Here is a 21,837-nt window from a genome sequence, read left to right as displayed (position 1 = left end):
GATGCTCATAGGGGCAAAAGTCCATGTGGGCCTCACAGCAGCAGCTAGAGGGGAGTACCCACAACCCCCAAAGTCCCAGAAGGAGTGTTACAGTCAATGCTCTTTTAGCTTTGCCATGTGCGAATGGCTTAAGTGTTAACAGCTCAGTTAACACTTTTTCGCATGAGGTGGCTGCTTTCCGCCAGTGAGGGCAGACAGTCAGTGTACAGTCTTTTGCATCCACACCTGTGGTATGCAAGCTTTTGTTTGGCATCCAGGAAAAATGAGGTTGAAGTGATTGAAGGATGGTGAATGAATTGAAGGGTGGTGAATGCAGAGGCTTGTATTGCTGATGAAAGTGGCTCCCAGTGGGAAGGGGAGCTGGAAGGGGCATGGAGCGGGAAGATAATCTTCCCTCAGAGTTTGGCCATCCCCAGCCAGATGCATCTGCGAAGCAAAGCTGTCAAGCCATCCTTCTGAAGTCAAGCTGCTTCTCTCCAGCGTGCAACCGTAGTCTCTGGGGAGGCATCCAGCTGCTTCTCCTCTTCTCTCTCTGTTGGTATAGCCTGTGGTTTTTATGGGCACATGATGGGGGGGTGGGGCAGGCCATGGATGGTTTTGAAAAGGCAACATTCGAGCAGGAAAATAGAAATGCCTGTTCTTACTTTGGGCCACAGTTCCAGGCCTGAGGGTGGGGCCCTTCCCAGGACCTTCCCTCTTCTACCCAGAATTTTACTGTCTCCTGTCCCTATCAGTAGGTAGTAGAGGGATCCCAGGTTGATGTGTCACTAATTCTACCCAGGAAAAGGCTGACTCCAGTGGACCTGAGAGAGGAGGCTAGGTTGGAGCCAAGCCTGGAGAGAATACGGAGCCTCTTTTCTGTTTGCACGAAGGCAGTAGATGGAACCTGGAAGCAGCAGGACATGAGGTGCAAGGCTGTGCTTGTGGAACAGTGGGCAGGGCTGCAGGAAGGCAGGGCATAGGATGACTGAGGCTGTGGAGAGATCCCAGGCTACTAGTGAACAGGCGTGTGTGCCCCAGGCACCACGGAGCTGAAACACATTCCCAAGTCACAGAGAGCCATGAGAAAGGAGGCTGACAAGCTGTGTAGAGAAAGGAACTACTAGGATTTGTCTGCATCCACAGACACTTTGACACCAAATGCATGGAGGTTTCCCTCACACCAACAACCTTGCCAGCTCTCTGACATAAGCTGGATGTCCAGTGATCCAATTCAAACTCAATCCTGTCTACCTGGGTTCACCATCAGATCCCACTGGTTAGGGGTGCAGCCCCATAAGACAGGCCTCACTTGAGGTGCAAGTTGTGAGTCCTGGGCCTGCAGTAGTTCTGACCAATCAGCTTTACATCAGGGGTTCCAATGATGCCCTCCTCTAGGTTAATAATTTTTTGAATGGCTCAGAGAACTCAGGAAGCACTTTTCTTACTGAACGTGTTCTATGATAAAGAATATTGCAAAGAGTGCTGATGCACAGCCAGATGAAGAGTTCCACGGGGCGAGGTTGGCAAGGAACCCAAATGCAGGGACCTCTCACCTGTAGAGCTCCTCCTAGCAGGTGAAGGCGTCCTCACCTGTGCACCATCCTCCTAGCAGGTGAAGACATTCACTAACCCAGAACCTCTCTAAGACCCGTCCCTTAAAGGTTTTTATGGAGGTTCCCTGACATTAGACATGATTGATTAAATCACTGGCCGTTGTTGATTAGCTCAGTCCCCAGCCCCTCTCCTTTCTCCAGAGATCAGGAGTGGGGCTCAAAGTCCCAACTCTCCAATCATGGATTGGTCTTTCTGGAAAACAGCCTCTACCCTAAAGCTATCTAAAGGTCTATCAAGAGTCACCTCATTAGCACAGGCTCAATTAGCATATGTTCGAAAGGAATTTATGAATGACAAAAGACATTCCTATGACTTCAGAAATGTTAAGGGTTTTATTAATAGAAGCTCTGTGACAGAAACTGTGGCGAGAGATATGTATGTATGTGTATGTATGGGGGCTATAGGCTCTTGGCCCCCTAAAGACCCAATTTCCCACTGAGTTACAGAAACTTACACAGCACCTTAAGGTTACAGAAAGATGGGGGCTTAGATTCTGGCAAACCAGGTTATGGGAGGGAGAGAAGAGGCTTGGCCAGCCAAGGTGGCCTTGTTGTGTAGATGAAGTCTCTCTTGCAGAGAATAGGTGGTACATTTTCCTTTTCAGACTTTTAAAGGTGTGGAACTCTCCATCCCTCCTGGATCTTGGGAAAGGCATGAAAAAGGGAGGGAGCCTGGCTTCATTATTAGAGATTCTCTGCAGATACGAATTTTTCCCACTTAAGGCAGTTTTGCAAGGTCACGTCTGCCTGGTGGCCAAGCAGCAGGCTTTTCAAAACATGTCAAAGAAATATGTTTGGGGGTAAGAAATTTTAATTTCCTTTGATCACAATACCATACAAGGAAAGGGAGTGAATCTTGAGGTAGGAACTGATGATTAAGGTTAATGGCAGTCACTACAACAATGACAATACCGACATACCTGGCCTAGGGAATGCTGGCTCCCTGCCCTTGGTTCACCAGGCTCTATCCTTGCTGCAGCCCTGGGAATACAAGGAGGGAGGTGCTCAAGTATCCCCAATCATTTTGCTTTAAGTGGACACAGAAAAATGTGGCTTCCTTGAAGTCCACGGATTACTAAGGGGTGGGCCCAGGGCCTGAACGCAAGGCCACCTGTATTCCATTGCAATGCTGTCTTGTCTGTTTCCCACAGTGGTTCTGGTGGGAGATTCAGGGGTTAGGATGCAGGCTGCCAATGACTTGATCAAGTATATTTTATGAGAGGTCAACTAATTGCCTTCCTCTTCTAGGGCGGGGCCCCAAGCTGCAGGGCTACCGGCTCTTGGTTTTGAGTGACTGTATTGCCACAGGCTTTATTTTATACAAAGCAACTAAATTAGGCAACTGCTGCATGGATGTGGCTGGATGAAGAGGGTAGAAAGGGTGTATGGGGCTGTGCTTCGGCCTACTCCTTGGTTTGCTGACGAATTGGCCCCGTCATTGCAATGGAAGAAACAACACCCGCTTCCCAAAAATCCCTGAAGAGCAAGCTAAGTCAGCAGCACTGTTTAGAGGTAGAACATTGCCAGCTCCTGGTCTCCCCCACTGCTGCCAGTGGTGGGGGTGGGAAGGTGTTTTGGGTGATTTAAAGCAATTTGAAGACGTAGAGCTCTGCAGTAATGGAGTGATGTGGATTAATCTTTACTCCATACAATTCTTTTTTTTTTTTTTTTTTGAGACGGAGTCTTGCTCTGTCACTCAGGCTGCAGTGCAGTGGCACAATCTTGGCTCACTGCAAGCTCCACCTCCCGGGTTCACGCCATTCTCCTGCCTCAGCCTCCTGAGTAGCTGGGACTACAGGCGCCCACCACCGCACCCGGCTAATTTTTTGTATTTTTAGTAGAGACGGGGTTTCACCATGGTCTCGATCTCCTGACCTCATGATCCGCCCGCCTCAGCCTCCCAAAGCGCTGGGATTACAGGCGTGAACCACCGTGCCCGGCCACTCCATACAATTCTTATAAAGGTTTACTTAGCATCTACTGTGTGCTGACCACTCGACTATTCATTGGGTATACAAAGATGGAAGATACCAACCAGGACTTACTTGCAGCTCAATGAGAAATAGATTTGTTCACAGATAAGGTGGACATTGCTGATGTGGTCAGTACTGGAACCAGGGAGTGAGAGGTGAGGGGCTGCAGGAGCAAGGAGGAGCGGGCACCTTATCTTGCCTGGGGAGGCCAAGATGGAGCCTGGGACATGGCCCTGAAGGAATGGGGGGTGTCAGACACCAGTCAGGGAAGGACCCTCAGGGGCAGAGGGAACAGCCATGCAAAGCCCAGGGTGAGGGCCCACCAGACTGAAACAGCGTGGGCACTTGTGTCCCACCTAGGTGGAGCTCAGGTGGGGATGCAGGGCAGGCTGGAGAGGGGAGTTGGAGCAGCTGGTGAGGACCCTGCTGTGAAGCCTGATTAGGAAGCAGGGTGTACTCCCCGCAGAGGACCTGCAGGTTCTAATGAGACTCAGACATTTGCTTTGGTACAAATAAGTTCAACACATGCTGAGTATCAACTGGAGAGCAATGTTGCTGTTGTTGTTTAATTTTTTATAATACAGCAACGTAGGGTTTTCTGTAACACAAGAGAATTCCCTGGTTGCCCCCCAGTAAACTTCTGGGAGATCCCAAATTGTCATGTAGTCTTTCCCAGAGCTATAGACTCCTAGCAGGAACTACTGATGATTAAGTACAGTTACTAAGCATCAGTGAGCAGCTTCTGACTGTGGGCAGCCTGTTTGGTTGGTTTTGGGGAGTGGTGGAGATTGTGTATTTGGGGTTTGTTTCTTTCCTTTGTTTGTTTGCTTTGACCAGTCCTCTTGTCAGAGGGTTTTTAAGTGCATCGTTTCATTTAACATCCTTTTGAAGTCAGTGATTCTAGAGGACACTCAGGTCCTGTGAGGCCCAGCGGCTTCTCAAGGTTCTGCTGTGAAGGAGCTGACCTCAAATTCAAGGGGGTAAAGAGCATAAGAGGCCCTCCGGGACACCATCTACCTTCCAAGAATGAGTGAAAGAAAAGCCGTTCCTAGAAACTGAGCACCTAGTCGGCACTGGTCCCATTGATTAGTGTGTTACACGTGTGCTTAATGGGTCCTCGTTTTGATGCTGTCATGTAGGTTTTATTAGGCCTGATTCCTAGTGGGGAAACTAAAGCTTTGGGGACTGGCTGTTCACTGTGGTCACTGTTACCTCTCCTTTCCCTGTCCCGCAGGTCAGGGAATTCCTGGCGCTAGGACTTCACAGTACTAACTCTAGAGGGCGACTCTGAGCTTATTGAGAGCCTGCCCAGGGCAGCCCGGAACACCAAGCTCAGCTGGAGGCAGCTGGTTTGAGAAAAACCAATTTCTCTTTCCGATTTTAGAACTTCTCACACTTTAATGTGCACATGAATTACCTGGGGATCTTGTTAAAATGTGCATTCTGATTCTTTTGAGCTGAGGTGGGGCAAGAGATTCAGCAATTCCAACTAGTTCCCTGATGATGGTGCAGCTGGGATATCATGTACCGCGGTTTGAATAGTGTGTGTTTGAACTCTAAACCTTCACTGGGGGTCGCCCTTTAGGTGGACATCCAGCAGGCACATAGCTGTCTCCTGGTCCCCCTCTGCCATGCCATGAAGCTGGACACAGGGTTCAACTCTTCTCTGCCCGCCCTTTTCTGCAGCAGTACACACAGAGCATCTCTCCAGAGGTTCCAGGGGCCTTGGCAGCAATACCCAGCCTGCCTTCTGATGGCCCGTCCCATGGAATGGGAAAGCTTCTGGGCCCAGTGAGACCTCACCACATGTCAGGATCACTCTTCACAGGGACTTCTTCTGTAACCACAAGGCCCCGTATGGGGGAGCCCTTGTCTGACTCATCTTTTGCTGCGCACAGCCTCCCATACAGAGTGTGCTGCAGGAAGCATGGAAACCAACACAGGGACAACTCTCACTGTCCTGGTTCAAAGCTCCTGGCAGTTCCTGTTCACCTGCAGGATGAAGGCCTGATTGCTTAGGATGGAAGTCAAAGCCGTGGACATGTGATGCTCCTCTCACCTGTCCCTGAGGTGCCCCAGCCCTCCTGCCCACCTTGTACTTCAGACCTTCCGGGGGCAAAAACAGTGTCTTTCTGCAAGCTCTGGCCTCTGCCCAGACTATCCCATCTCACCTTGGTTTTATTCCTGACACAGTCCCCATCAGCCTGCAAAGCCCAAACCAAAGGCTGACTTCTCAGGAAACCATCTGAGATCCTGGGATCTGAGCGCTCCTGGCGAGCTCCTGTGTTTCGTGGTGCCGCGCTCCATCCCAGCCATGGCTCAGCTTAGTTTAATGATTTGTGTTACTTTGTTCCGGCTCCACTAAGCCGTGAATTCCTGCATAGAAGGGACTGAGTTCTATTTATATTTGGAGGCTGTTATGAAAACATACTGAGCGTGCTAAACATTTGCTGAAGCAAAAATGCAAAACGCGTCTCCAAATAGCACCAGGTAGAGAATAGATCCCAAAGTAATTATCAAACTGAACTCAACAAGATGTTGGATTTCATTTCTCATTGATAAAAAGTCTCCCGGGACAACTTGAATTTTCTTTCATCCACGTCACCCTTGGTCCAAAGTCATGTAAGTGGATGCACTTGCAGAACTATTGCTATGTTGTTGTTATAAAAATCCTTGAACATCTGAAGGAAAAATAAATTCTCAATGAAGGGGGTATTAAGTGAATCCCATGCCAGAAGTCTCCAGGTATATCCTGTGAGTTTAAAGAATTTGATACATGCAAAGTTTGCAGGAGATTCCTCCTGTCATCTGCAAATATATATTGAAGTGAGTTGAGCAGGCATGTGAGCATGCCGTTGTAATACATGCAGTGGGACAGGAGCCAGCATGCAGGTCTACACAGCATGTAGAGGGGTTAATGAGAGGCTGCATTGCATGACAACTAAACAGAGCTTTGGAGCTGGACTTCCTGGGTCCAGATATTGCCTCGCACTTACTATCTGTAATCTTGGGCATGTAGCTCAAACTTCGAGTGCCTTGTTACTCCATCCATAAATTAAGAGTGATAATATTAGATTCATGGGTAGGATTACTATAAGGATTAAGTAATTAAGTAGATGAAAATTTCTGTAAAGCTCTTGGCTCACGGTGCCTTGTAACTCTCAATTGTCAGTGTTGTCATTGTTATTCTTAGACCCCCCCGCTTGTATATGTAGGAGAGGGCGCCTGGATGGATGGCACTGAACTGAGATCTGAAACAGGAGTGGACATCACAGGTGTGTGTGTGCCTGCGTGTGTACGCACACAAGGTGTTGGGGAGGGATTCTGGATAAAGATGAGGACATGCACGAAGGCAGGGGTTGTAACCAAGCAGGGGTTTGCAACTCTGGCTGCCCATTACAATCACCTGGGAAAAATTTACAAAGGTTTAATGTTTAGGCCACACCCTCAGAGAATCTGAGATGGGCCCAGACATTGGTGGACTTATAGCCTCCTAGTGATTCTGGTGGGCCACCATAATTGAGGACCAGTGAGAGAGCACAGTTTGTTCATGGAATGTAAAGCAGGCTTCTCTTGACTTAATGTCTATTCACCTTGAAGATGTAATGTAAATATCACCTCCTCCAGGAAGCCTTCCATGACCTTTCTACAGCACTCAGTATATATCTCTTGCACAGTACTTTACAAGTATATTATAATTATCTAATTAAATCGCTATAACACGATCATACACCTCTTCCTGGACTGTATGCATTTATGTTTGGCTCCCCAGAGCTCGGCACACTGCTGGGACAGAACTGGCACTCAGTTGGCAGAGCAAGGGAGTGAGGGAGTGAACAAAGGTGCTTGGTTAGCACCCAGGTGACGAGGGTGAAAGTGTGGCAGGCGTGGATGGCAGGGCCTTTTTTCAGGGAGTTTCAACTGTGACAGCTCTGGGCTGCAGCTGCCTCCTTGTTAGTGTAAAGGGCCCCCTCGGTCTCTGGAAAAAACCCTTCCAAGCTCACCATCTGTGATTGCACAGGCTCGGGCGTCTGTGGAATAGAAAAGTCCTCTTGTGGCTTAATTAGAAGCTTCTTTAACCTTATCTAAAGCCGATTCTATAATCAACTTGAGGAAACATAATCCTCCCAAAGGCACATTTAATGAATAGCTTTTCTTTTTTCTCTTATTCACTCTGGTGGCGGAGCTCGGGATTCGTGCTGTGTTTGTCGGTGCCACTGTGGTGGCGGCGTGGTGGTGGTGCTGTGAGTGAGGGAACAAGGAGCCCGGGAGAGGCAGTCTGAGTTCCGGAGGCCTGGGACACCTCCCACGGACACGGAGCCACCTATTCATTTTGTAAAGAGTCACTGACCCCCACTGTCTATCAGCTGTCGTGCCAGGGGCTGGGAATACTAAGAAGGCTAAAGCTCAAAATGCAGGCAAACAGGGATGTAGGAGGTGAAGCCAGCAACATGTGGGTGGAGGTGCTATGAGAGGTGCCTGTGCAGGTCAAGTAGATGTCAAGAAGGATCTTAGACTTACACGCGGAGCATTGGAGAAGGTTCAGAAGAGTCATCAGAAGCAATACGGACTGTGTATGGACTCTCTGAATTTAAAACAAAAGTTGAAATTATTTAGAGAAAAAAAAAAGAAACAAGGAGACACAAAATTGGCTTCTGAAATGGTTACCTGGTAGAGGACAGACAAGTCCAAAGTGATGAAGAGAAGAAGAAACGAAACCGGAAGGTGACGCGGGAAGGTGCGCAGGGAGACCAGCAGCCTGAACAAGGGCCTGGGGTTGGAGAGGGCCAGGTGTGTGTGCAGCCCACTGCCAGCAGGTTGGTATGGCTGGGAATGGGAGTGCATTGGACCAGGACGGTAGGTGGGCAGAGGTGAGGTGGGGGGCATTTTCAGGAGCAGTTGTGCCACGTGCTGATGCAGAAGGTTGGGTCTTATTAGTGAGAGGCACTGGTTCAAGAATCTATATAGAAGTCACTTACAGTTCATCCAAAAGCCTCACTCTCTAGCCAGGAGGTTTTGTAATGACTGACCCTGTCCGCCATATTCCCCATTCAACTTTTACTTTTCTTTTCTTCTTTATTTTTTTGAGACAGAGTCTCACTCTGTTGCTAGGCTGGAGTGTAGTGGTGCGATCTCGGCTCACTGCAACCTCTGCGTCCCGGGTTCAAGCAATTCTCCTGCCCCAGCCTCCCAATTAGCTGGGACTATAGGCACCTGCCACCATGCCTGGCTAATTTTTTTTTTATTTTTAGTAAAGACAGGGTTTTACCATGTCGGCCAGGATGGTCTCGATCTCTTGACCTCATGATCCGCCTGCCTCAGCCTCCCAAAGTGCTGGGATTACAGATGTGAGCCACCGTGCCCGGCCTCAGTTTTTACTTAACACTTTTGACCATGATGTATGGGAATGGGCCAAGGGTGGCCATTCCCTGTTTGACCCCTGCCTGCCCCAGAGCCAGTGCTGGAAGTAAAGCTTCCATCAGAAGAAAATGTAGGCCATTCCCTCATTTTGGGGTTTCATAGCTTGTGTCATCATCACAGACTTATCTTACCTTTTGGAAGAAGTAGCTCAGAGATGATGCTGTGGCTGAATGATGTTCCGTATCTGGAAGCAAGTCATCCATGATAAAGCAAAAATATGCAACATTTAGAGAACCTTACTGCATGCCAAACTCCTCCTTCCCTCTTTTTCTTACTCTTGGATGTCTCACTTTACCCAATTGGTCGCCATCTAGCACCAGTCTTCAGTCTAAGAATAGCAGAAGAAAATTCCAGCATTTCAAGCTGGGCATTGGACTTGGATCTCCTCATATTTTACATCCAAAAGCAGTAATTTGCTTTGCATACTCACCTTACAGATGGGGAAACTGAGGCACAGGGCAACGAAGAGAAAGGAATGGGATTGGATGTGGCTATGGCTGTGTGTCCCTGGTCTATTGTGCATAGTAGAAAGCTCCGCGGCACTTTTAATTGTTAACTCACGTTAACGAGTGGAAATATCCACCACTGAACACAGCTCCCTATGGACAGAGACCCTCTCTTGTTCATCTCTGAGTTCTCTCTTGTTCTAAACATGTGCCTGGGATTAAATGCTTGAATAAGTGATGAAGCTTAGAGGTCAGTGACGGGCCTTGGCAACTGGCCTCCTGCCATCCTCGGAGATGTGACCTCTCTTCTCACCTCTCCAGAATTCAAATCACTCCCCCAAAAGATGGTTCTCCTGGTTCTGAACTGCAGCTATCTAAAGCATTTCTGTCGAAAGGGTCTTCTCCCAAAGACTCTAGGCCCTTTCTAGTCTAACTCCTCTACGTTTTAGTTCATGTAACCAGGAATCCCCCATAAGAAATGTGGAGTGAAGCCAGGTGTGATGGCTCATACGTGTAATCCCAACACTCTGAGGCAGGTGGATCACTTGAGCCCAGGAGTTTGAGACCAGCTTGGGCAACATAGCAAGACCCCGTCTCTACAAAACGTTGTCTGGGTGCAGTGGCATGCACCTGTAGTCCCAGCCAGAGGTTGAGATGGGAGGATTGCTGGAGCCCAGGAATTCGAGGCTGCAGTGAGCCATGATCACACCACTGCACTCCAGCCTGGGTGACAGAGCGAGATCCTGTCACTAAAAGAAAAACAAAAACAAATGTGGAGTAGTGTGAGGAGGAGGGTGGAGGAAAGCTATGGAGCACCTGCCGTGCATGAACTGCCTCAGTCCTCAGGTGCTGCGAGGTTACAGAGATGCTCTCCTCTCAGGACGTTTTCTAAAGACTTACTATGGGAAGGTGACATGGTGATGTGGCTTCATAGTCATACATCCCTTCCATTGAATCCCTGCTGTATGTGAGGTTGGGCATTCTTTTACTGACTTTCATTTCACTTTCTGTAATTGGATGGCCACAGTAACTCTACCAAAGGGTATCTGGTAGGATTAGATGGGGAGCACCGTCAAATGCCTAGTACTCTTCCTTACACATGGGAGATAGTGAGGATTGGAAGTTATAACTGCTGTGAAGTACTGCATCCAGAATTGGATGGGATACAGAGTAGAGTCCAGTAGATGGATCTGGGGTACCTTGAGGAGTCTGGGGAGAATGTGAGTAAAAGGTTTCCGGCTGGTGGCAACTGTGAAGACGTCATAAAGCAAGTGTTGTTGGCTCTGGGCATTGAAAAGTAGGGTGAATTGAGTTTTGTGGTGATGGGATTCGAAGGCTTGGATAGAAAAGTTGAAAGGGGATATCCAGGATAAACGAAGAGAGAGAGAAAATATTAAAGGTGCAAGATGTTTATGGAAATCTAAGAGTAAGCTGTAATTAGAACATACATGAAAGTAAAATGAGATGGCAAAGATCCACTGGGACTGGGTAGTGGGCAATCTTGCCTGCTAGACTAAGGGCTTTGGATGTTTTTCTATAGGCAGGAACTACCTCAATGATTTATTGTTGCCATTGCTGTTTTAGCTTCCAGATCAAACATGATAACATGATCCTACAGTACTATGAGCTGTAATATAATACTACAGATGTGCAGAGAAAGGAGAGTATTTATTGAAAACAGAAAAGTCAGTAAAGACTCCAGGAAGAAGACTGCTCCTGACTTCATGGAGTCAGCAGCCTTGACTACCACCTCTTTTGCCTCTCCAGATGTTGAACAATCCAGAGAAGATCGCTGAGCAGATAAGCAAGGATCTGGCCTGGCTCACGTCCCACATGATGGCTCTGTGGACCCAGTTCCTGGACACGGTCACTCTGCACTCCCAAGTGACCACTTATCTCACCCAGGAACACCACACCCTGAGGGTGAGTGGCCAACTGCTATGCATTCTCCGATCACATGCATTTGATTTCTTTGGAGGAACCTTTATGAGAATTAGATCAAGCATTGGGATTGGCCTCTAGATCTTCGTGCTTTCCTGTCTCTACCATGATCATGCAGGGTTGGCGTTGTGAACTTCCTTAGCCTCTCAGGCCTTTGCTGTGTCATTCATGGAATACTTGCCTTCGCAATCTCAGAGGATTTCAGAGCCTATCACAAGAAATATTAAAAGTATTTTGGAAAAACTGCTTTTCTTTTTTTTTTTTCTTTGAGACGGAGTCTCGCTCTGTTGCCCAGACTGGAGTGCAGTGGTGCAATCTCAGATCACTACAGTCTCCACCTCCCTGGTTCAAGCAATTCCCCTGCCTCAGCCTCCCGAGTAGCTGGGATTACAGGTTTGCGCCACCACACCTGGCTAATTTTTTTGTATTTTTAGTAGAGACGGGGTTTCACCATGTTAACTAGACTGGTCTCGAACTCCTGACCTCAGGCAATCTGCCCGCCTCAGCCTCCCAAAGTGCTGGGATTACAGGCATGAGCCACCGCGCCCAGCTGAAAAAGTGCTTTTTAATGTAAGACATTGCTCTCTGTGTGTTTCTCTGCCACCAGCTTAGGTGCATATGGGTAGGTGCTGATGCATAACTAAATATGTTGGTATTTAGACCAACATCTCGTTAGAACAAGATGACAAAACATATGAAGATCAGAGTCCACAAAATGTTCAGAGAACATACATGACTGGGTTTGGGAATTCTGTTTCATCTGTGTTTATTTATGGACCCAGTTCACAGAGATCTTATATTCTAGTAGAATAAATAAGACCTCCAGTTAAAAATAATAGCAAAAGCAATGCAAGAACAGATTCATAGACTGCATTCACGTGTGTTCATAAACCAAGTGTGGGCTAAGAGCTCTGAAGGAGAGAGATGAGTTCAGAGGAATGTGAAGACTGTTGATTCAGGACCTTCAGGTCACGGGCATGGCTCTCCTCCTATTAGGAACTATCATTCATCTTTTTGAGCCTCAATTAAAAAAAAAGAAAGTGCCGGTAATACCTATCTAAAGAATTGAACTGTTTACATTGTTTTATTCTGCAGGTCCGAAGGTTTTCTGAGGCCTTCTTTTACATGGAGCACCAAAAACTTGCAGTCCTGACATTTCAGGAGAATCTGTAAGTATCCACTGCATGCCCACTTCATCCCTAAAAGCAGCCACCCAAGACATGCTGTTGAAAGTTACTCTTCACTTTCTCACTGGATGTGAAGGAGACAAGTCTGCCCACCTCTGCATTTTCTGTCTGCATTTCCTCTGCAGGCAAAAGAGTCAGACAGTTTGCAGAGTGGGGAGCTGGCAGGTGGCAGAGAAGGTCACCAGCCAAAATTTTCTTTCATTGAGTATCATGGTTTCGTAGACAGAATCAAGGCACCCTAGGTCCCTGAAGACATCTGTGCTGAGTCCTCTGCAAAATGAATTAGAAGCAGGTGGTGTGGCCTCAAACTATGTCAGAAAAAACACAGAATTCACCTGAGACTCTGTGGTAGCTATGAAATGCATTTAGCATAAGAATTAAGTCTGAACTACATAATTAGGAGAGCTGATGAATTGCTAAGTTTGCCTTCTTCCAGAAAAAAATTGAAAAGTACGCAAGGAAGTGAGAGGGTTGATGGAGGATGAGGTCACTGTCTCAAAGATTCCCGGGTGAGTGGGAGCAGAGAATCCTCCAATATGTTTTGTCCTGTGGTCCACAATCCAAAGGTTTCTTTTTGCTTCCAAATGATATGTTCACCTCAAATGTTAAATGTGGATGGAAAGATGCTTGAGGTGCCATAGCAAAAATAGAAGGAGAAACACATGAGACCCATCCATCACTCAAGACGGATGTGGAGACTTTTCCACCTTTCTCATTAGAATCCTATTTTCTCCCCACAATTCATTCTGTTTGGAAAGTGCAATGACATTCACGGCTTGTCTCATGGATTCTGCAAGTAAGGGGGTGGCACCAAGGAAAGCACAGCTGCGTGTTGAAATGACAAGTCTAGGAATTTCTACGGTCGTTCACTCACTCATTAATTCTTTTATCCCAGTGGCCAGCTAGAGCTGGGAGAATATATTTTCTAGAATTAAAATCAGAGAAGGGCTAATCTGACAAATATAAACATAACTATGAGGGTCACTGAGAAAAATATTGCATAGCAAGATCCCTGCAGGAAATCTTCTTTCCAGAGTTACTGCAACAATAGGTAAACCTTAGATTGTGGAGCCATGGTTGCATTCTCAAGGAGTGTGAGCACACACAGAGGAGACAGACTCAAAGACAACTGCTCTCCCGGAAGAGCTTTGGAACACTGACCCCCTGTACAAACTGCAGATGACCCAGCACTCAGATTACGTGGGTTCAAGACCCTGTTCCTGCATTTATTAGCAGTTGGTCCTTGAGAGAGTTATGTTTCTGTCCTTCTTGGTTTTCTCTCACCCCCATCCAGTCTCAGCTTCCTTATCCACACAGTGGGTAAGACAGCAATTGTGAGGACATAATGGGCATGTCCATGCACATGGAACACACGGGAGCTAGCCACAGACTCTGCCCAGAAAATGTTAGACGGTGACTGATGAAGTAAGCGAATGTGTATTGTCCACATAGGAGTGGAAATACAGCAATAATATAGTAAAGGTGCTGTATACATGGGTCACTCATCCTAGTGAGGAAACAGGCAAGACATAAATTATATAATTTGAAGTTTTGACAAGTGGAAGAAAAAAGCAAGATAAGAACATAGAAAATGAAGAGAAATGGGGTATGACTAGTAATCTCATAAATGTTTAACCACCAGCTTTCAGAAGAGAAAAAACAGACAAAGGACTTTTTTTGTAGTGTTTTGTAGTGTTTGCTGATTTCTTCTGTGCAAATGTTTTCACAATGGCCAGTTTCAAGCTACCAGTGTGCTATCGCTGAATATGGAATTGGGAAGAGATGTGCACAGTCAGCTCTTGCAAACCAGTGTGAATGGGCTCCAAGGCAACACTGAGTAGCAGAGAAAGTCTGTTTTAGCCAAAGCGATAAGAAAAAGTCTTTTTGAAGATGTGACATTTGAACAGTGTCTGGGGTTACAGCAAGCCATGCCATGACATACAAGAATTGTTTAGGTAGACAGAATAGTTGTCGTAAAGATTCTGATATGGAAACACAATGTGTTTAAAGATCAGCAAGAAGGCAATTGTAGCTAGAATAGAATGAGAAAGTAGGAGAGGGGAGGGAGGGAGGGCCAGAGGGCAGTAGGGACCGGTCCATGTGGGGCCTTGTCAGCCAGGAAAAGACTTTGGATTGTGTACTATGATACTTATGGTTAATGCTTTTGTTTTTCTTTTACCAGCAAATGACTATGGGCCTTGGCATTTCAAATCTTATATACATTATTTGAAATCTTAATTCTGTAACTTGTAATGCTTGTGACATCAAACTAGTTACTGAATCTCTTATATCTAATTTTTTTAGGTGTAAAAGGAAGAGTCCTTCATTCAGTAACTAATGTATTTAGTGTTGACTGTGTTAGTTAGCTTTTCACTATGTTGAGTGCTGGATATTCGACAGTGAATAAAACAGACAAATCCACTATCTCATTGAGCTTATATTTTGGTGATGGAAGGCCTACAAGTACATAGATACGATATGCTAAGTGGTAATGAGTGCTATGGGTAAACATGCATCGCTGTGAGAGGAACAGAGAGTCCTAGTTCATGAATTGTCACAGAAGGTCTGCTGGAGAAGGTGATGGTTGAGTGGAGATCTGAATCAGGTGGGAGATGGAGCTCTCCAGAACCCTAGGAGATTGTAATGTTTATCCTCTGAGTGACTTTAGAGATTAGAGAATGTTGTAAGCATTCAGTAAATAGTTGACATTAACAAAAAACATAAATCATAGACTAAGATAAGCGAGATTCTACTCAGGAGAAAGTAAACTTTTTGCCAGGTCATCAAGAATAAGAAGAGCTGTATAACAGAGGGAGAATTTTATTTCAGACTGAGAAGATTGCTAGAGAAAAGGTACAAAGTGCTGTGAAGAGACGTGAGGCTTACTGTGAGATAGTGAAGAGGGGCTATGCAGGGCTGGCACCTGTGCGTGAACGTGGTTCTGCACACCTGGAGGTCAGAGCTGGAGAAAGGTAGTCACCCCGGGGAGGTCATGCTGCTTACACAAGGCAGCAGCGCACTCCCAAATCAGGATGGACATGAGGCAATGTAGATGGCGGCACAGGTGAAACTCAGCTGTCAAGACCCATCTTGTTCAAGCTCAGATTAAATTGTATTTCTCAAACGATGGGTCACAGTCGTTTAGTGGACAGTGAAATCAACTTAGTGTATTTGGAACAGTGCTTCTTAAATGAAATAGGATAGGATAGGAGGGAGTAGGAAAGGACAGGGCAAGGCAGAATAGATGGTATGAGGAAGGAGTGTTTGCTGAAACTTTTGCTTCAGTGTGTGTGTTTCTGGGAGTATGTCATTGCACTGGGTTGCCATGGAAATGAAGACCATCTTTTGCCATGGGTCACAATTTTTAAAAAGTGTTAACAAATGATCTAGAATTGACCAGTAGCAAGGGTGTGTTTTATTGTTCCTCTTCTCTGTTTTACCAATGTCTAGCTAGTGCTTTTCACACAGCAAAGAGGTATTGGGTGAAAGTTTGCTGAGGAATGAATGAGGAAGTGGTGATGGAAAAGAAGGTCTATACCGATGTATTCATTTTCATAGCAATAGTAATGAGCTATCACTCTGACTTTTGCATTTCCTGTGTTGATAATTGTAAGTTTTAACTTTTCAAAAGGAATTCATTCTAAGAGATGCTATGTCCATAGGGTGGACCACAATAGGCATTTTACCCGGTGCCAATAAATAGGCATTTATTCATGGTGCTTAGTCTATTGAAACTACTCTGATCAGAAACTGTGTGCTTTACATACTTTGGCTCATTTAATGTTCACATGAACTCTATGAGGTAGATACTATTATTCTCCCCACTTTAAAGAAGAAACTGGGGAAACCTGGGCTCAGAGAGGTTAAGTAACTTACCTTAGACCACACAGCCAGCAAGTGACACAAGCATGGATCTGTTGGAGCCCAGAGGCCACCCTTGTAACCTCCTTGCTTTGGCTTCTCTGTGCACTGTTGCACCATCATCTTAAAGAACACATGATAAGAAATAAAGTGAAATGCAGATTTTTGAACCTCTAAAACGGAAGTGTCCTTATGCTTTCGCTCTGTATTCCTGGAGTCAGGGTTACAGTCTGACAGCATAAGCCCGGACTCAGGTAAACCTGACGTTGAAACAAAAAGGAGATGAACCAGGTCCTGTATGTTTCAGGAGACTCTTTCCCTATGTGCCACACAAAATACCCCAAATAAAATCCAGGGATTCTGCCTCAATGCTCAGAATGGAAGTGTCTCTGCTTACTGTGCAAACAACTGGTTTCCAAGCAAAGCCCGCTGCCCCAGAGTGTCATTTAGATAGACGAGGAGGTGACCGTGTGCTGAACAGGGGCCATGCACGGAGCATGCACGCTCAGACACAGGTGTGCAAGGCCGACCTGTGCAGGCTGCATTCCAGGCTTGTCTCTCCCCACTTGTGTGGCTTCTGCCATGGGTGGGGCGGGGGAGGAATGGGCAGGGAGGGGAACGGGAGGTGACAGTTTGAAAAGGCAAAGGCAGAGTTCAGATTCCTGTTGGGATCCTCTTGATGATAAGGAAAAAGGATTTCTTATTCACTTAATGCTACCCTTAGTTGCTAATGTATTTATTTACTCAACTCCCTTTCTCCCTCCCTTCCTCCCTCCCTCTGCATAATTATTCGTCATCCATTATATCCAGGAAGTGATCTGGGGACTTTCCATACAATGAATTAAAAGGCTAACAAGCCAGACAAGGTCTCTGCCCTCACTGGACAGAGAAGACAGTAAATAAATTTGCAAATAAGCAAGAAAATTTAAGATGGGGCTAAAGAACCGGGTAATAGAAAGTTCCTGATTTGACCGAGTAGGACCAGTGGCTCTCTAAAGTAGGGTGTTAAAGGAGAACAGTTCAGAGAAGGTGACATTTACACTGAGGTCTGAGGGTGGGAAGGAGCCCCGGAGGACAGTGCATTACAGGTGGAGGTAACAGCCAGTGCAAAGGCCCTGAAGCCAGACACAGCCTGAATGCTGCGCCAAAGGTCTAGGAGAATGTCAGTGGGGCTGGAGGGCAGCGTGTGAAGAGGAAGGTGGAGGAGTTACAGTGATGGCAGGGGTGGGGGTCATTCAGAGCCTTGGAGAGTCAGAAATCAAGATTCACTCCCATTTGTGCTTATAATAAACTCAACTCCAACTGCAACTCCAACTCCACATTCTCCCTGCAGTTTGCTTAATTCTGAGAGAAAGTTGTTTTTCCCTTTAAATATTGTTCAAATATTGTTGCCTTTTAATTGACCTTTCTCAGCCTATCCCTCTTTATTCTCCACAGAACCCCATAAAACACATACACATAAACATGCATGTGTGCGTGCAGCAATAACATTCCCATATATGCACCATGCATACACCCAGCTACACTCATAGGCACACACAGATGTGTCCATGTAAACACATGTGCACATGCATACACTCAGGAAAACATACATGCACACATGCCACACCTGTAACCACACCTGTAACTCACAGACTCCCTGCCTGGCCTGAATGATCATTCTAAAACACAGATAAGGCTGCGGCCCTTCTTGGCCTATTGGTCTTCACTGCTTCCTCATTGCCCACATAGAGTCCAGACTCAAAAAACGTGCTCAGGACCTTCCTGCTACATCCTCAGCCGTCTGAACCACTCTTGCAGAGCTCGCTAGTTCCCTGCATATGCCATGTTCATTAATTTTATTGATTTAACAAGTACGTTTTAGTTAAAATACTGTTTGCTGTATGGGAGGCATTGTCTAAGGCACTTGAGATACACATCATTGAGCAAAACAGCATGTGTTGGAAGACAGGTGCTAAACAATAAGCATTATGAATCAATCAGTTATGCAGCATGATGGAAGGTGATAGGCATTGTAAAAACACAGAGCAGGGTAAGTGGACATCACAACTGCCTTTGATTGGTCTGAGTGGGGTGGATTGTGGTGTTTCCTAACTGTGATCTTTGCCGTGGAGGAGAGAGCATCCCTGCCTGGAAAACTTCTCCCCCACTTGCTTCAGTCAATTAGCACCTGGTAATTTCTGTTACCAGGATCTGTTTTCATCAGTGTTCTCCAGAGAGACAGAACCCATAGGATATACATGGAGAGAGATGAGAAGAAATATATTAGGACAATTGGCTCACTTTATTGTGGAGACCAAGAAGTCCCATGATGGGCCTTCTGCAAGCTGGAGGACCAAGGGAGATGGCAGCATGACTCAGGCCAGGTTGGAATTCCTCAGAACCAAGAAAGCTGATGGCGGCCCAAGGCCTGGGAGTGCATGGAGTGCAGAGGGTGTTGTTGAGAGTCCCAGAGTCCAAGAGCTGGAGAACCTGGAGTTCTGACATCTAAGGGCAGGGGAAGAGCATTCCAGACCCAAGAGAGAGTGAGAGATGAATTTGCCTTTCCTCGCTTTTTGTTTCATCCAGGACCCAACTAACTAGATGGTGCCACCCACATTAAGGGTGGATCTTCCCCACTCAGTCCCACAATTTGCATGCCAGTCTTCTCTGGAGACACCCTCACAGACACCTCTGGGGCAGCCCAGTCATTCTAATCCACACGAAACCACCTACATTTCCCTTTCAGCAGAAGCACTGAGAATAATCCATGCAATGTTTAAGAATGTATAGTGCTTTACCAGCTATATAGGGAACACATAATCCAGTCATGGTGACATCCAAAATCAACCATCACAAATCCACCCCTTGTCAACTTGGCACCCATTTGCATTTCTTAAACCATATTTAATCTTCAAATAAAGATAGTGGGCCAGGCGCGGTAGCTCATGCCTGTAATCCTAGTAGTTTGGGAGGCCTAGGCGGGTGGATCACCTGAGGTCGGGAGTTCCAGACCAGCCTGACGAACAAGGAAAAACCCTGTCTCTACTAAAAATACAAAATTAGCCAGGCGTGATGATGCATGCCTGTAATCCCAGCTATGTGGGAGCCTGAGGCAGGAGAATCACATGAACCCGGGAGGTGGAGGTTGCGGTGAGCCGAGATCGTGCCATTGCACTCCAGCCTGGGCAACAAGAGCGAAACTCTGTCTCAAAAAAAAAAAAAAAAAAAAAAAAAAGATAGTAACAGTGTCTTAGTTACATCTTGCATGACACAACTATCCTGCAACTTCCTCCAGACAGCCACACTGCACTGGCTGTGCATCAAGTTTAAGGATGGCCTGCCTAGCAAAACCTTGCAGTTGCCTGTGGTTGGGTCTGAGAAGTCATGCACAGGATTTTGGCCTAGAGGCAGACTCCTGAGATTCCTGCAATCAGAGATAGGCGCTGATTCCTATGTACCCTTTAGCATTTTCAGTCAGTTTTTCAACAATTGCTAGGCGTTGTTTTAGGTACTTGGTCACATTCACGAAAGCCCTGTGCTCAAGAAGCTGCATTTCCCTAGATCACAGCCTGCATAACGTAACTTAGAGCTGACTCTCCCACACCTGTCCTGCTATATTGCTTAATCACTTGTTTTTTTCATGAGTGTTGGCTTGTTCAACCTAAAATCAAGCTGCACACCATCCTAAGTTCACAGGTGTTTAGCATATTTTCTAATAAAACCAAAACTGGTCCAGAAGCTCCAGATTCAGAAGGTGGTAAAAAGTACAGAATTGAGTGCAATAAAACTCCATTTCAACACTCAGATAAGAATATTTAAAGAGTTAAATATGCTGAGAAGAATATTTAAAGAGTTAAATATTCCGAGAAGAACACTTAAAGAGTTAAATATTCCGAGAAGAACATTTAAAGAGTTAAATATTCAGAGAACATTTAAAGAGTTAAATATTCCGAGAAGAACATTTAAAGAATTAAATATTCCGAGAATTCACAGAGTTATGAAGTTGTAGCAGCCTTCAGGGCTTTGAGGAAGAGAAAATAACCCTTCCTCTCTATTGTGGTGGGTTAAGATCCAATTGAAAAATGAGAAGGAAACAAAGTATACATATTTAATATGTATATTAAATAGATATGTATATGAAATAGTTAATATGTAAATTCAATATGTATATTGTATGAAACATACATACATAAATATTATATATTTCTATACGTTTATCTTCATTGCATCTGTTACTGAGAATGCTGAGTTTGAGAAGTTGCTTTGAGTCTGTGCAGAGTTTCACAGCTACGAAGCTCTTCTACAGGCAGCTGGTCTACAAGGCTGGAGAGTAAGAAGGGGGCTTCCAGAGGTCGAGCTGCTCCAGCAGCAGTGATAGACAGACACGCAGAAGCTGGCTGTGCAAGCTCAAGTCTTCCCAAAACTCATAGACTCCGTGAGGTTCCTTCTTCCCTTGGGGGAAGAGTGATTGAGTTGGCATGGAAAAAAAATGATGAAATGTTCATGCTTTTTCCTTGACAGAGTAAAATAAACTCTTCCCTTTTGTAGAAACTTGATGAGAAGGGAATACAAACTTTCTACCACCCCAGCCTTCAAATTAGGAATGGTGATTATTCCAAACTCTGGGATTGAATTCCTGTTGATGAAAGGATATATATGTCATAAAGAAAGAATATGGGACATTTTTTTTTATCTTACATGAGAAACCAAAAAATATGGCTCTTGATCTAGGGAAATTTACACCTTCATGCAGGATGCCACTGTCCATGTAATAATCAATAAAAAAAGATATTTTAGATAGGTTTCAATTCAAATATGCCAAAATATGAACAGATCCTAAGTGATCTAAGAAGAAAAGAGTAAAAGATACATAGATTTACATTTTATCAAAATGCTAGTTTAAAATTTCTAAATTTCTAGCCATTTAAAAACTCAGCTCGCTTTCCACTAATGTGGTATTTATTATATTCCACTAAGATGGTCTATGATAAATACTCTTGTGTTTCTGCTAATCCTACAATCCATGTCCTCTAACTTCAACACCTCAGCCAGTTCCAAAACAAAGCAGACTATGGCTCTGGGTGCTAAGTAGGTGGGTGGAAGAAAAGGATGATGGGCAGACAATTGCCAGAGTCGCCTGAGAACCGAGTATTTTCCTGGGATTAGGAAGAGGGGACAACAGTTTGGAAACCTTTGACTCTTCCCTGGATGCTCACCCTGCCGTGTGCTCCCCAGGATACAGACGCACAGCCAGCTGTCCCTGGATGTCCGGAACTCGGAGTACCTCACCAGCATGCCCCCGCTGCCTGCAGAGTGCCTGGACATCGACGGCGATTGGAACACCCTGCCGGTGATCTTTGAGGACAGATACGTGGACTGCCCTGCGACAGGTTTGTCTGTTTTGTTTTGGAAAGACTCAGGAATAAGGCTT

General features: G+C 45.7%; 1 protein-coding gene across 11 annotated transcripts in view; it reads left to right on the top strand.

Annotated features, from left to right (window-relative positions):
- The window catches only part of FAM135B (family with sequence similarity 135 member B), a 449,831-nt gene that overhangs the window by 390,961 nt on the left and 37,033 nt on the right, over positions 1-21,837 (top strand). For all 11 annotated transcript variants that reach the window (XM_055287340.2, XM_055287337.2, XM_055287336.1 and 8 more), the window contains 3 exons: positions 11,203-11,358; positions 12,472-12,545; positions 21,642-21,796. In XM_055287340.2, coding sequence (XP_055143315.1) covers positions 11,203-11,358; positions 12,472-12,545; positions 21,642-21,796 — 385 coding nt within the window. The remainder of the gene's footprint in view (positions 1-11,202; positions 11,359-12,471; positions 12,546-21,641; positions 21,797-21,837) is intronic.

This window comes from Symphalangus syndactylus, chromosome 7 (assembly GCF_028878055.3).
Source record: "Symphalangus syndactylus isolate Jambi chromosome 7, NHGRI_mSymSyn1-v2.1_pri, whole genome shotgun sequence".
Taxonomy (NCBI): domain Eukaryota; kingdom Metazoa; phylum Chordata; class Mammalia; order Primates; family Hylobatidae; genus Symphalangus; species Symphalangus syndactylus.
This window is presented reverse-complemented; position numbering and strand designations above follow the sequence as displayed.